The 15,801-nt window shown below is 48.0% G+C and overlaps 1 protein-coding gene across 1 annotated transcript; it reads left to right on the forward strand.

The window, feature by feature from the left end:
• Positions 1 to 3,238: 3,238 nt before the first annotated feature.
• On the forward strand, positions 3,239 to 15,558 carry PFDN4 (prefoldin subunit 4). The gene is made up of 4 exons (XM_043884242.1): positions 3,239 to 3,526; positions 12,507 to 12,614; positions 13,425 to 13,565; positions 15,168 to 15,558. The coding sequence occupies exons 1-4, from the start codon at positions 3,503 to 3,505 to the stop codon at positions 15,297 to 15,299; spliced, it is 405 nt and encodes a 134-aa protein (XP_043740177.1). The 5' UTR covers positions 3,239 to 3,502; the 3' UTR covers positions 15,300 to 15,558.
• The last annotated feature ends 243 nt before the right edge of the window (positions 15,559 to 15,801 follow it).

Below are 15,801 nucleotides of genomic sequence, written 5' to 3' on the forward strand. Positions count from 1 at the left end.
ACGCTCTCGGGGCGGTTTGAATCCCTTTCACGGGACACTTCTCTGGGTTTCCTTCGGCCAGTCACCTTGGTTTGCCTGGATCACAGCTCGTGTTTGGTATATCTGGGGATCCTCCCATCGGTGCGCACGCATCTCTTAGCCAAGATGGATTTTACTGAACAGCATGTGGGTAGAGAACATCCCTTGACTGACTCCCCTTGGCCTCCGAGGAGCTTCTCTGCACATGTGTGGTGGGCCAGGTCTCCTGACCTGGAGGAGAAGTCGCTGGTCTCAGCAGACCCCCTCCCTTCATGTCCTGCTATTCTTACCTCGGTGGTTCAGACCACAGGGAGGGAAGTTCCAACTGCTTCACCCTGGGGGCCCATCTCCTCCTGCCTCAGCAGGGCCTTGCTGGTTATCCATCTTAAATCTAGCCTTGTGTCCCTGTCCATCCCAAACTCTAACTGTCTCTTCTTCTCATTCTTCCCCCACTAACCATAATTTACTCTAAGTCTGTGAGTCTGTTTCTGTAAAAACTCATATATTGTTGAGTGAAATCTCCTGTTTCAAATATTGGTTCAATTAAAAAAAATACTGTATGGGTCAAAAAAGAACCCCAAACAAAGCATATCTTGCATGCGGTCGCTGGGCGGCCAGTTTTCTGTCCAGTATAAGGGAATGTGTTCCTTCATCCACTGGGGACAGTATTTTCAAGAGCTTATTGGAATTTTCCTTCCTGACCTGGAGTCTCTGATTGTCCCCATTTGGACCCTAGGTTGCCTTCTTCTGTGGGTCCAACTAGATAGGGGCAGTCTTAAGCTGGAGGGAAAAAAACAAACAGAAGCATAGGTAGGAAATACTCAATATCAAGGAGGATAATGGGGAGCCGAGGGGGAAAGGGGTGGTGAGACATGGAAGGGGAAGAAAGACCTCGAACAAGAGGGGGCCAGTTCAGCACCAAGGCTGGGGGCCTGCCTGCCGCCCGTCCAGGTTAAATGACGCTCTCCCAAGCCTTGAGACCCTGTCCAGCCCTGGTCTGCCCTGAGCTCTCTGAACGGCCCCAGCTGATGCCTGATGACCCAACAGCAAAGGACTGTGGGCTGCTGGCCCAACAATGCTCCCTTCTTTCTCTTCGTAGTGGTCAGAAGCCCGGGCTAGTTTTATTTTCAGGAAGCCACATTTCCAGCCTCGAGGAATTAGTCATCATTGTTTAAGGTAATCATTAATCCTGTTGCTTTTGGCCAGTGATTGAAGTGGGTGTAGTGAAAATCACTCAGTCACGTCTGACTCCTTGCAACCCCATGGACTGCAGCACGCCAGGCTTCCCTGTCCTTCATTATCTCCTGGAGCTTGCTCAAACTCATGCCCATTGAGTCGGTGATGCCATCCAACCATCTCATCCTCTGTCCTCCCCTTCTCCTTCCACCTTCAATCTGTCTCACCATCACAGTCTCTTCCAACGAGTCAGTTCTTAGCATCAGGTGGCCAAAGTATTGGAGCTTCAGCATCAGTCCTTCCAATGAATATTCAGAGTTGATTTCTTTTAAGATTGACTGGTTTGGTCTCCTTGCTGTCCAACGGAACTCTCAAGAGTCTTCTCTAACATCACAGTTCAAAAGCATCAATTCCTTGGCGCTCAGCCTTATTTATGGTCCAACTCTCATATCCATATATGACCACTGGAAAAACTATAGCTTTGACTATATGGACCTTTGTTGGCAAAGTGATGTCTCTGCTTTTTAATATGCTCTTTAGGTTTGTCATAACTTTTCTTCCAAGGAGCAGGTGTCTTTTAATTTCCTGGCTGCAGTCACTGTCCGCAATGATTTTGGAGCCCAAGAAAATAAAGTCAGTTTCCATCTTTTCCTCATTCTCAATGGCTACCTCCAGAGAGCCCTTTCTGATCATTTGCTTCTGTTCTTCTCTGTCTCAGCCCTTCACTCGTTTCTCCCTTGTGCACTTGGCACCATTTGTAATGACTTTGCTTTCTATTTTGATGTGAACCATTTTTAAAGTCTTTATTGAATTTGTTACAATATCGCTTCTGTTTTATGTTTTGGTTTGAGGCATGTGGGATTTTAGCTGCCCCACAGGGATCAAACCCTGAACCTCTCCGCATTGGAAGGCAAAGTCTTAGCCATTGGGCCACCAGAGAAGTCCTGATATTACACTTATATGTTTTATCTCCCCCTCCACTGTCTGTTTCTGCAACACCTTTAAATGTTGCTAGTTAACGAACTTTTAAATGAATGCGTGTCATTGATGGAGAGTCCAATACAGGACAGATCCTGTGAAGCGATTTAACCCTGAAAAAACAAAAACTTCATTCAGCAAATATATATTGAGCGCACATGAGCTATGCACACGGAACACCCAGTGCAAAGGGCTTGGATCTGGGGCCGGACCGCGGCGGAGGGGCGGCGCCACGCGGGGCCGAGTGCCGTGGTGGGGAAGCGGGCTGTGCCACAGGGCATCCTTGTCCCCTTCTCCCCCGGAGGAGGGCAGGGCAGCCCGCTCCGGCGTCCTTCCTGGAGAATCCCGCGGACAGGGGCGCCTGGCGGCCACAGTCCATGGCGTCCCGAAGAGTCGGACACGACTGAAGCGACTTAGCCCAAATCCCCATTTCCCAAAGAGGAAACTGGGGCTTCGAGAAATGACACTTGTCCAGAGCAATTCTCAAACTTGTCCCTGAGATTTTTTCAGGGGATCTCCGGAGGGCCTCCTTTTTTTAACTTCATACCTATGTGAGATCTTCATCTGTGTCAATTGAACAACATATTGCCAGGAAGTGAATAAAGAGGCAGGTGTGGGAACCTAAACTTCCATTGCCGGCCGTTAAAGAGATTTGCAAGAATGTGTAACTATGCCATTATTCTCAATATTTCTTTTCTTTTTTTTTTTTTTTTTGGTCTTGGAAAATAGAGTTATTTTAAAGTGTTGCTTATAATACATAGGGAAGGGATGTTTTACTATTTTAAATTAATAAGTACATTCAAAAATTGTTTTCATTTCTGGTGTGGTAAACATCGATGAATATAGAACAGAAGTTCTCTGGGGTCCTCAGTGACTTTTAAGAGTGTAAAGACAAAAAAAGGACAATGGAGACTCGGGAGGCACGCGCGTGCGCGTATACAGTAAGCGCAGAATGAATGAAGCCCGGCAGGGCAGGCCCCTCCCCGCGTCGCCGCGCGCTCGTCAGGGAGGCGGGGGCCCGGCACCAGCGCTCGGCGCCCCCTGCCGCCCGCCGCCCGCGCCGCAGCCGCGCCGCCCGCGGTTTCTGTCGGCCCACAGGCGTGCCTGCCCCTTTAATTGGCGCATACCAAGTCCTTCCCGGTTGCAGGTCCCCCCGAGCCCGGGCGCGAGGAGCCGCCGGCCGGAGGCCCGGTCGGGGGGATGTGGAGCCGGCGCTGCGTCCGCCGCGGGTCCGGGCCGAGGGCGAGCGAGTCCGGGCCGAGGGCGAGCGAGGGCGGGCGCGGGGCCGCTCGGCCGCCCTCCCCGCCTCGCGCCGTAGCGCAGTCCCAAGATGGCGGCCACCATGAAGAAGGCGGTGAGGGGGCTCGGCGGGCGGGCGGCCCGGGGACCGGGGGGCGGCGGGACTGGGAGCTGGGCGGGCGGGCGGCCGGGGGTCGGGGGACAGGGGGGCGGCGGGCCGGGGGTCTGGGCGGGCCGGGGGGCGGGCGGGCGGCCGGGGCCGGGGGACCGCGGGGCGGCGGGCCGGGGAGCTGGGCGGGCCGGGGTCGGCGGGCCGGGGCGGGCGGCCGGGATGGGGGCTCGGCGACCGGGGCGGCTCCCGGTGCCGCGGGGTCCCCAGGCCCACCCAGCCGCCCTGGAGGAGCAGGGTCCGCCCGGCGGCGCCGAGGGCCCTGGAGAGGCCGGGGCCCCGCCTCGGGCTGTGGCCGGAGGGGCCGACTGCTGCCGGCATGCGGCCAACCCTCGCAGCTTCACGGGGGCCGCCGGCACCCGCCGTCGCCCGGGAGCCGAGGCCCAGGGCCGGAGCTCGCAACCCGCGCCCCGCGCCCGCCCGCGCCCTGCAGGCCCGGCCGCCCGCACCGAGGGCGCGCGGTGCCCGGAGCCGCCTGCTTGTTCCCTCTGCTACCTCCAGTCTAGCCGGGGACGGACGGAGAAGCAGAGCTGTGAGCGGTTTCCCGGTGACTCAGCTAATAAGCAGAACCCGAGTGCACACCCAGGTTTAATTTTGTCTTTCCCCAAAGCCCACATTTTATCCTACTGAGCAAGTAAAGCGCCTCTTCAGGGCTTATCGCTTGGTGAGGCTACCGGTGCTTGATACCTGCATAGAAAGAAATTAACGTGCAGAGGGGCAAGGCGATCAGAGCGTCTGATGCTTATGAGGCTGTACTAGGCGCCGATCCAAGCGCATTCCGTACGGTATTTTAATCCTCGACTCCTTTTAGGGTCATGCTGCGTTTATTTTTATTTTACAAATGAAGAACCTGAACCACAGAGGCAGAGTTAGGGTTGAAATAAATAAAGATGGAAGCTCTGCCTCCAGAGCCTGTGTGTAACTTCCATGGTGTCTGATGAGAGTCCGCTGGCTGAAGGCATTGGCTCCGTAGGTTTTGTCTTTTTCCTTCAGTCCTCTTCCGAGACCGCGTGGTAATGTGCTTCCATTGCGTTCGGCTCCACACTACCTCACAGCCTTTAGCCACCTGCTCTTGCTGTGGGATGACCATTCAGGTTTGCCGGAGCCGGAGGGGTTGCTGAAACTGGGACAGCTCCAGGCAAACCAAGGCGAGTCACTCCTTCTACTGGTCTGTCATCCACAAATTCTTGTGGGGTTCCAGAGTTGAGTTTAGGGCCTTGGTGATTGAGAAATGAGCGAGATTCATTTGGCCTCTGTTTTCTGTTTATATTGAGCCCGCTGTCACGTATGACCTTTAACTCCATGGAAGATAGTAGTTGTTCACCCTCTTTTGACAGATGTAGAAACTGAGGTACAAAAAAAAAATAAACATCGAGGAAATGGTCGAAGAATGATTTGAACCCTGGGCTTGATCTCAGAAGTTCTGATGAACAGCATTTTCCTTTCATTCATTTAACAGACTCTCTGAGCGTGGTCAGTGGCATGTTTTCTGTTTCAGGTGACGGAGATGAGGCTGATGGGCAGTAATGAAGTTTCTTTTTCCCATTGGCTGTGCGGGATCTTCCTCACTGAGTGGGCTTTTCTCTAGCTGCAGAGACAGGGGCTACTCTCTCTGGCAGCGCCTGGGTTTCTCATTGCCGTGGCTTTTTTCGTGCTGTGGGACATCCGCTCTAGAATGTTGGGGCTTCAGTAGTTTCGACACGCGGGCTCAGAAGCTGTGGCTCCTGGGCTCCAGAGCACAGGCTCAGTAGTTGTGGCAAAAGGGCTGAGTTGCTTCGAGGCACGTGGGATCTTCCTGGACCAGGGGTCGAGCCTGTGTCTCCTGCATTGGCAGGTGGATTCTTTACCAATGAGCCGCCTGGGAAGGCCTAGTAATGAACTTTTTATCTCCTTTTCCTCGTAGCTTTGTAGAACTGACACCCTTGGGGAAAGGCAGGTGTTAATCAGCTGTCACACAGAAAGGTGTTAAACTTGCAACTCTGAGAAGAACTATGAAAGAAAGGGGCTTGTGAAATGAGGGCTGGAATAGGTCTTTCTTGAGGTCAGAGAAAGCTTTGCTGAGAAGATGTGGTTTACTGGATTCCACAAGGAGGGCAAGAGAAGGTTGGGACTGCCTCCTGCAGAGGCCTGGGCGCATTCAGTGAAAAGCTGGCCAGGAGGAAGGGATTGGGGCGGGAGCAGGCTGAACCATAAGGCAAAGGACTTTTGGAGGGGAAGGTGACGGCCCAAACACAAGGCTCTCTTCTTTATCTTAGGAAGGCTCTCATAGGCACAACATCTTCCTGTAGGTGTTTCTGGCACTGGGGACAGTTTCTAATAGGTTAGCGACATGTGCGTCTTCCTCTCTGCTGACTCTCAGAGAAGACAGAGGCATACCAAAAGGGTGAGAACAAAATATCATAGGACAGCCCTGGGAGTTTAAGAAGAGCTCTTTGCAATCTGGAGTGCTTTACACTGGGTATTTGTAACATCCACTGGGTCATGACTTTTTATGGTGAGAAGTTAAGATGAGATGACGATTCAGTCTTAACATCTCCAAAGTTCTCCTTTCTCAGACCTGGTTCTTGGCCTGGGTGGGGACTACAGTCTGATTTTTGTTTATACATCCTGAGGGCAAATGTCTCTTCCTCAGAGAAGCCACCTTTGACATTTCAAAGAAGCCCTCCAACACTTCCATGTCTTATTAAACTATTTTGCTTTCACTGTCACATGTATCACTAACTAGCAAAAACTCTTACTTTTTACCTAGCTCTTACACTAGAATGTAAGCGTGCCAGGACTCATGAGGGGGAACGCACATTGCCCTGTTGCTAAGTCATGTCCGTCTCTTGGAGACCCCATGGGCTGTAGCCCGCCAGGCTCCTCTGTCCATGGGATTTCCCAGGCAAGAATACCGGAGTGGGCTACCATTTCCTACTCCAGGGAACCTTCCTGACCCAGGAATGGAACCCAGGTCTCCTGCATTGGCAGGTGGATTCTTTACCACTGAGGCTCCAGGAAAGCCCTCCTGTGCTTAGGAAATGCTAAATTAATGAATGACTGTTCATATGAAAGATGAAAAAAAAAACTTGTATTGTAAAAACTGGGTAGACAACCTTTAATAAACAAAAATTAAAGCAGATTAAAATTAGCCAGAGTTTGCTATAGGATGTTTAGAATCCTAGGGGCCCAGCTGTGGGTCCAGCCTACTGGTGATGTGGTCCCAGACTCAGTGTGAGCATGACTGAGGGTGAGTCCCTTCCTCCCAGGGTCCCAGGAGAGGCTGATGCTCCCGGGAAGGGTGCAGTTGTAGTGCAGGGGATTTTAATTTTCACCTGAAATCTTGAGCAGTCACATTTCTCTTAAGCCTAGCAGAATTTTCTTCCAGACCTGGGTCTGTTCTTTGTAATGATTTTTGGCAAACTTTATTCAGAAAATAAAGCACTTAGCTGTCGTTTACTGAAAGGTGACTCCATCCCCAGGCCCGTTGCTGGGTGCTCATTTTTATCTCTTCTGGAAGGTAGGAATAGCTTCCCCGCCTTACAGATGACAAAGCCGAGGTGTCTCCAGAGAACTGGATGAGTTGCCCGTGGTTCCTGTTTGCTTGGATTTGAAGCCACTCTTGCTGTTTCCTCCACTCTGTGACGCCTCCAGTACTATGAAAGTCTCCTTCTTCCTTGGGTTATTTTGGCTTCGTGAACAGAAGTAACTACATCTGCCTTTTCTCCTGACCTTTCGGGACATGGGTCCCTTTAAGAACGGGTGAAAGCCATGAAGAGCCTTCTAGAAGGATGCACACATAACGCAGCACGCCGCACACGGTGTCAGGGAGTAGGTGGACCTCTCACAGTCTGCACTCCCAGTTTAGAATTACGCCCTCCCTGCCAAAATGGAGCCTCCAGCAGCGGAGGAGTGTTCTAGGTCAGCGAGATGAAAACGGAAGCCGCAGTCAGGGACGGTGCTGACTTACTTGTCTCTTTCCACCGCGGGTTAGGCAGTGGGTGTTGGCCTCACACCCCGGCTTCAGCCCTTAACCCCAGGGAGAGAACCACAGTCACAGAAATGAACCACAGGGTCCCGTGTGCTGGGGGCTGCTGCTCGGCGAGGCTGCAGCGGGAACCACCTGCTTTGGAAAGATAGAAGGCAGGTGGCCAGACTCCGCAGCTTTTCAGAAAGCCCTCGTCGGTGAGTCTGACTGAACACGCTTCAGATGCAGGCTCAGAAACTGCACGGAGCCCCAGCTGTGTTCCCGGTGAGCCCTGTGCTGGGCTTCCCGGGGATCAGCCTCCGAAGCCTTCCCGTGACAGGTGATCTGTGAATGCGTGCAGGCTTCTAAAGACTCAGTATTTCAATTCAGCAGGAGTGGGGAGCCTAGAATTCTCTGTTCCCTGTTGGCTTAGAGAGTTGAAACTTCTTTTTAATGTAAATTTATTTATTTTTAATTGGAAGATAATTGCTTTACAATATTGTGATGGTTTCTGCCATACATCAACATAGATCAGCCACAGGTGTACACATGTCCCCTCCTGCTTGAAACCTCCCTCCCCGCTCCCATCCCATCCCGTCCCGTCCCTCTAGGTTGTCACAGAGCCCCGGGTGTGAGCTCCCTGCGTCATACAGAAATTCCCTCTGGTTATCTAACGGTACATACGGCAGGGAGCTGAGACTCCTGTGTGGGGAGATGACGCGAATGCGGACGCGTCTGTGTGTGGCCTTCGCTTTAGCGTCTGCATCGTATAGCACGGTGCGTCCCAACTTCATGCTCATAGAAGTTACACACCAGGTTGAACATTCAAAGCTATATGTATATCCCATTGTAAAGGGCTTTTTTCCCAAGATAGCTACTGGGTCTCTGATGAGGCTGATGCATGTTTATTGGGTGATGGGAGCCTGGGTCAGGGAGGGCTGAGTTCTAGGTGTCTGCATGTATGTTCTGACCACTAAGCTCCCTACTGCTTGAGACAACAGGTTGCCTGTCAAATGAAAGCAATAAAAGTCACTGGTCATGAGAGAGCAGGTGAAAAGATAGGGTGTGGGGTGGTTATTCTGAACCATTACTGTTATTGGTAATGGAGCCTACAGTGGTCCTTGTTGAAGCTGTCTCTTTCCTCCTTTAAATTGTAACCATGTGCCCTTGTTCCTGTCTTTTAAGTGAGGGGAAACTAAGGAAGTCTGTTATTTAAAAGATTTTGTAAAAATATGTGGTCCCTCATTAATCACTTGACTATCCTCCAATATAAAAGAAAATTAAAACAATTTTTTATTTAATAAAATTAAAATTAGAAACAGGAAAGTGAAAAGGGGAAGGAAACAACAACAAAAAAGATGGTTCCCCTTTGAAAATCTGAAGCCAAGGACTTCCTGCTCCTTCTAGACACGTGTGACTGCATGTGTAAAACACGCACTTGCAGACACACACACTTTGCCTTTAATTTCCGCATGCTCGTGGGTCTCTCTGGCTCTGGAGCCGGACCCCAGGCTCTGCCCCTGGCTGTCTGTGTGGCTTTGGGCAAATTCCTCAACCTCTCTCTGCCAGGCTTTCTGTAGAATAGCGGTGCTAATGATCCTGCTTACTAAGGCTGATTGGGGGATTAGCTGCTGCTGCTAAGTCGCGTCAGTCATCAGTCCTGTCCGACCCTGCGCGACCCTGTAGACGGCAGCCCACTAGGCTCCCCGTCCCTGGGATTCTCCAGGCAAGAACACTGCAGTGGGCTGCCATTTCCTTCTCCAATGCAGGAAAGTGAAAAGTGAAAGTGAAGTCGCTCCGTTGTGTCTGACTCTTAGCGACCCCATGGACTGCAGCCCACCAGGCTCCTCTGTCCATGGGATTTTCCAGGCGAGAGCACTGGGTGCCTGCTCCGTGGGGGATCAGCAGCAGTAATAAGTACTTAGAAAGCCCTGGGCACGCAGTAAGTGCTCAGTGAATGCTGCCGTTTGGTCACTCAGTCAGGTCTGACCCTCTGCCTCCCCATGGACTCCCCAGGCTCCTCTGTCCGTGGGATTTCCCAGGCAAGAATAATGGAGTGGGTTGCCATTCCTTTTTCCAGTAAACGTTAGCTATTACTGATATGACTCCATACTTTGTCATGTAAGCTGTCTAATTTTATTTACTGATTTAACCACATTAATCACATCAGTTCAGTTCAGTCGCTCAGTTGTGACTCTTTGCGACCCCATGGACTGCAGCACGCCAGGCCTCCCTGTTCATCACCAACTCCTGGAGTTTACCCATACTCGGGTCCATTGAGTCGGTGATGCCACCCAACCATCTCATCCTCTGTCGTCCCCTTCTCCCGCCTTCAATCTTTCCCAGCATCAGGGTCTTTTCAAACGAGTCAGCTCTTTGCGTCAGGTGGCCACAAGTATTGGAGTTTCAGCTTCAACATCAGTCCTTCCAGTGAATATTCAGGACTGATTTCCTATAGGATGGACTGGTTGGGTCTCCTTGCAGTCCAAGGGACTCTCAAGAGTCTTCTCCAACACCACAGTTCAAAAGCATCAATTCTTCAATGCTCAGTTTTCTTTATAGTTCAACTCATCCATACGTGACTACTGGAAAAACCATAGCCTTGACTAGACGGACCTTGTTGGCAAAGCAATATCTCTGCTTTTTAATATGCTGTTTGGGTGGGTCATAACTTTTCTTCCAAGGAGCAAGTGTCTTAATTTTGTGGCTGCAGTCATCTGCAGTGATTTTGGAGCCCCCCAAAATAAAGTCAGTCACTGTTTCCACTGTTTCCCCATCTATTTGCCATGAAGTGATGGGACCAGATGCCATGATCTTTGTTTTCTGAATGTTGAGCTTTAAGCCAACTTTTTCACTCTCCTCTTTCACTTTCAAGAGGCTCTTTAGTTCTTCTTTGCTTTTCTGCCATAAGTGTGGTGTCATCTGCATATCTGAGGTTATTGATATTTCTGTGGCAATCTTGATTCCGGCTTGTGCTTCATCCAGCCCAGTGTTTCTCATGATGTACTCTGCATATAAGTTAAATAAGCAGGGTGACAGTATACAGCCTTGACATACTCCTTTCCTGATTTGGAACCAGTCTGTTGTTCCATGTTCAGTTCTAACTGTTGCTTCCTGACCTGCATACAGATTTCTCAAGAGGCAGGTCAGGTGGTCTGGTATTCCCATCTCTTGAAGAATTTTCCACAGTTTATTGTGATCCACACAGTCAAAGGCTTTGGCATAGTCAAGAATGCAGAAGTAGATGTTTTTCTGGAATTCTCTCACTTTTTCGATGATTCAGTGGATGTTAGCAGATTGATCTGGTTCCTCTGCCTTTTCTAAATCCAGCGTGAACATCTGTAGTTTACGGTTCACATATTGCTGAAGCCTGGCTTGGAGAATTTTGAGCATTACTTTGCTAGCATGTGAGATGAGTGCAATTGTGCAGTAGTTTGAATATTCTTTGGCATTGCCTTTCTTTGGGATTGGAATGAAAACTGACCTTTTCCAGTCCTGTGGCCACTGCTGAGTTTTCCAAAGTTGCTGTCATGTTGAGTGCAGCATTTCACAGCATCATCTTTCAGGATTTGAAATAGCTCAGCTGGAATTCCATCACCTCCACTAGCTTTGTTCTTAGTGATGCTTCCTGAGGCCCACTTGACTTCGCATTCCAGGATGTCTGGCTCTAGATGAGTGATCACACCATCGTGGTTATCTGGGTCGTGAGGATCTTTTTTGTGCAGTTCTTTTGTGTATTGCCACCTCTTCTGAATATCTTCTGCTTCTGTTAGGTCCCTACCATTTCTGTCCTTTATCGAACCTATCTTTGCATGAAATGTTCCCTTGGTATCTCTGGTTTTCTTTAGGAGATCTCTAGTCTTTCTCATTCTATTGTTTTCCTCTGTTTCTTTGCATTGATCACTGAGGAAGGCTTTCTTATCTCGCCTTGCTTCTTGGGAACTCTGCATTCAATATTTTTCATTTTACAGTGAATTACACCTTATTCATAGTAAAGACACGTAAGTTCTACATTAGAGCAAACGTAAACTTTTACTGTGTGTGTGGAATATAAGTCACTGAAATGTATAGTGACCTCATGCCAGTGTATCAGTCAGATTAAAAATTACAGAAATGAGGGCGCTCACCCTGGTGCTCCTGGCCAGCCTGGAGGGTGGGTGGGGTGGGGAGGCGGGGGGGAGGCTCACGGGGAGGGGACGTCTGTGCTTGGGGCTGATTCAGGTTGTGCAGCAAAAGCCAGCACAACCTTGTAAAGCAGCTGCTGTTCAGTCACTAAACCGTGTCCGACTCTGCCGCCCCACGAGCTGCAGCACGCAAGCCTTCCCTGTCCTTCACTAGCTCCTGGAGTTTGCTCAGACTCCTGTCCATTGAGATTGTTGGAACCATCTCATCTTCTGTTGCCCCCTTCTCTTGCCCTCAATCTTTCCCAGCACCAGGGCCTTTTCCAGTGAGTCGGCTCTTTGCATCAGGTGGCCAAAGTAAAGCAATTATCTTCCAATTAAAAATAAATTCTAAAATATTATGGAAACGGTCAGACTTCCGATAGCCTCAGTAAGCTTGAGCAAGTTTTTACTCTTAGAGAATAAACCAGTTTGAGGCATTTACCAAAATTAACTAGCACATCACTTTTGCTCCCTGGATTATCTTGATGAAAGAATGTTCCAGCTTGAGAAATTCTGCTCCAGGCCAAAAGTTGACTGACTTGATCCAGGATTTATTCTCAGTTGTTGTTTATGTTTGAAATGTTTTTGCGGATTAGGCATTCCATAGCCTATCCGGAGAGGTTATAGGTCTAACGAAGCGTCTTAAGCCTGTGGTTCTGCAGCTTGGTAGGGCCTGTGTCTGTGACGGTCTCTGCCTCTCGTGGTCCTGGACTCTGAGGACAAGCAGTTTATCGAGATATTTCAGAGTTCTGCTAAAAGCTAACCTCTAACCTCTCCATTCAGATTAATTCTACAAAACTTGTCAATGTTTTCTCAGGCTGCAGAAGACGTCAATGTCACTTTTGAAGATCAACAAAAGATAAACAAATTTGCACGGAATACAAGTAGAATCACAGAGCTGAAGGAAGAAATAGAAGTAAAAAAGGTATTGAAACTGATGTTATTTAAGAAACATGAAAGCTCTTCCTGCTGTAGCTTTTTGTAACTAAATTCAGTCCTGTGTGATTGTAGCGGTCTCAGGCTCCCCGTTGCGAGTCATGTGATACACTCCAGTTAGCTTAAGAAGGAAGATATTAGTTGAGGGAGGTGGGCGCGGCCCGTTGTTGGGGACGTGCCCTCTGGCTGAGGGGTCGAGGAGCAGGTCGCAGAGCCTCGGCGCAGAGCCCTGGGCTGGTGATGGGGCTGCTGCTTCCCCGCTGACGCAGGGCCGTCTGCGCCCTCCTTGGGGAGGACTCTGCCCAGCGGTCCTTGGGACTTGGCCGCTGCCCACCCCAGGCCTGCGTGTCAGAGCCCACTTCTCATGGCAGCTCTCCTGGGCTGAAGGCCAGGTCAACTGTCGTTGATTAGGGGAATTTATGTTATTATTTGCTTGCATCGAGCAGAGCTGAGAAAGGCGAGTTTGTGTTTGTGTTTTTATTCTGCGGTTGGAAGGCAGAAATTCCCAAGGAGAAGAGCAAAGTAGGAGACCTTCCGAGTGGCCGTGGATACCCCGTGGCCCACTCCAGGGGCCGTGGAGCAGTCTGGAGCGGTCCAGAGGGCAGCGAGGCCGTGCTCCCGTGTGCTCCCGTGGGAAACGCCGTCCAGAACATGTGCGACACTCGCATTTCAGTGTCACGGTTCCTTTGTGAAAGGGTCTCTTAGAGCATGGCGTGGGTGTCCCAGATGACAGGTGGGCTTTACCCTCTGTTAGAGAATTTTAATGCATTTTTCATCGCTGTTCACTTCTGATATACAGAAACAACTACAAAACTTAGAAGATGCCTGTGAGGACATCATGCTTGCAGATGATGACTGCTTAATGATACCTTATCAGATCGGGGATGTTTTCATTAGTCATTCTCAAGAAGAAACACAAGAAATGTTAGAAGAAGCCAAGGTGTGTTGAAATCTCTCCCTGGAGGGTGAAGTTTAACTCTTTTTTTTTTTTTTTAAGTTTAACTCTTAAATTAGGATTTTATGTCATCATAAAGAATGTGTAATTATAGATGTAGGGAAGGTCAGGGATGCCAGCTTACATTTCATGGGTCCTTCCAATGTCCTCGGCCTCCTCTGAATGCTTGTAAACATGATTTTGTTTAATCTCAAGGATGACTCTGGCGTATTTGCGGGAATCCCAGTTTAGAGTTGAAGAAGAATAGTGTCTTAGGTTATGGGACTCACTCAGAGTGACAAAGGGGATGATCTTTTGAGCCCAGAAGCTGTGGCCTAAATTTATAGTTTTCAGAAAGTACAGAATATCATAAAACAGAAAAAGAAGACCACTCGTAATCCTACTACCCAGAGGTAATCATCCATGACAGTTTCATGTGTTTCTTTTATGTTCTCTTCCTATGTGTATTTTTACATCACATTTTGGTCAGTTAACATCCTAGTGGGAGTATTTTATTGTTCCAGTCAATGTTCATTTATCCAGCAGGTCTTCACCGGGAGCCTGTTGGGGCCACATGTGCGTTAAAAGGATCATTTTTGATGACCGTTTAATGTCTTGTTGGAGGACATTGATTCAGCTTACTGTCCTCTCGTTACAGTAATTTGTTTTCACTATTTTTCTATAGGAATATTGTGGTGAACATTCTTATTAAATCTTTGTTCACCTTTAGGAAGTTTCTTTAAGGAACTAATCAGAGAAGTGTAATTACTGGGTCAGAGTATGGATTCATTGACAACATTTGGGCTTGTTAAAAATTCAGATTATTGAGTCCAGCGCCAAGAATTCCTTATTCGCGAGGCCTGGAGTGGCGCCCTGGTGACCTGGGGGCTCCGCTTTGAGAACCGCTGGCCAGATTTCTAACATGTTAACATTGCCGATACTAGCCATTCTTCTTTTGTTCAGCTATTAATGGGTATGCGTGTTATTTGTGTGAATCCACTTTTTCTTTGTCGTAGTTAAGAAAAATCCTTTTGATCCTGGCCAGGAAGGGATTTCTGACATTCTGTGCGTTTCGTGTGGCAGAGCTTCTCTGTCATAAATGAGACTCTGATTATGGCTCTCTCAGAGTCTAACTCCAGGGGCCTCATAGTTAGGAAACTGCCAGATTTTGACAAGTTGTTACTCTTAAATTATTGGTGGGAGTGTGAATTTTTGTCATTTCCTCTAGTTCCATAGTTATTTTTGTGGGAAGTTGGAAGAGGCTGTGTCAGAAGACAGGCCCATGGTAAACTATTTACCTAAAATGTTTATATAGCATTCTTTTTATTGGGATATGATAATTTATTTTATCTTATTCTGTTCTTTCAAGTTAGCCAGAACTGAGAAAAGCTTGATTTAGTCTATAATAAACAAATATAGATCATGAATAAAACATGCCCACAGTCAGACTTTTGGTTTAGATTTAATTATCAGTGTTATTTAGCTGCCTGTCCAAGTTTAGGAAGTGTTTGACCCAAAATCCTTCCCAGATGTTATTTCATTCACAGATGCTCAGAATTCATCCAATTGAATAGAATTAATTTAAACTAATTTTTTTTTTTTTTGCAGAAAAATTTGCAAGAAGAAATTGACGCCTTAGAATCCAGAGTGGAATCAATTCAGCGGGTGTTAGCAGATTTGAAAGTTCAGTTATATGCAAAATTTGGGAGTAACATAAACCTTGAAGCTGATGAAAGTTAAACATTTTATAAAATTTTTTTTAATTTGTTTAATAAACTTGGAATATTGTTTAAAATGATAATTTCCCTTCTTCAAATGAAATGGAAAGCAAAACTTTTTTTAAATTTTTCATTTATTTAATGGAAACTTGCCTATTTTCACGTCTTGCTTATTTATTTTATATTTTTAAAAGAAGACAGTATTCATCTATGTATTTTGCATAACAATTATATCAAGTGTAGGGGCTTTATGTCATGTTATTAAAATCAGTTAAGCAATCTTTCCTGTTTCTATATTGTCATTTAGAACATTTGTGCCATTTTTACTTAGAAGAAAATTTTAACAGTTACATGTGTCTTGTTTATCTGTGTCTGTTTCAGCTGCCTTGTTTATCTGTGTCTGTTTCAGCTGCCCCTTTGAGATGATGAAAGCCCTGCTTTCATTCCATCTTACGTCTGTCTCTCTACTCACTTCCCCAACTAACACTGTCATATACTAAAACATATGTGTATACTTTATTTAA

This window comes from Cervus elaphus, chromosome 23, assembly GCF_910594005.1.
Source record: "Cervus elaphus chromosome 23, mCerEla1.1, whole genome shotgun sequence".
Classification (NCBI taxonomy): domain Eukaryota; kingdom Metazoa; phylum Chordata; class Mammalia; order Artiodactyla; family Cervidae; genus Cervus; species Cervus elaphus.

Excerpts from the sequence above, each read along its gene's own strand:
- PFDN4 (XM_043884242.1), top strand. The coding sequence starts at position 3,503 with ATGGCGGCCACCATGAAGAAGGCG. Across the intron at positions 3,527-12,506 it reads CGGCCACCATGAAGAAGGCG|GCTGCAGAAGACGTCAATGT; the intron begins GTGAGGGGGCTC and ends ATGTTTTCTCAG. Across the intron at positions 13,566-15,167 it reads AAATGTTAGAAGAAGCCAAG|AAAAATTTGCAAGAAGAAAT; the intron begins GTGTGTTGAAAT and ends TTTTTTTTGCAG.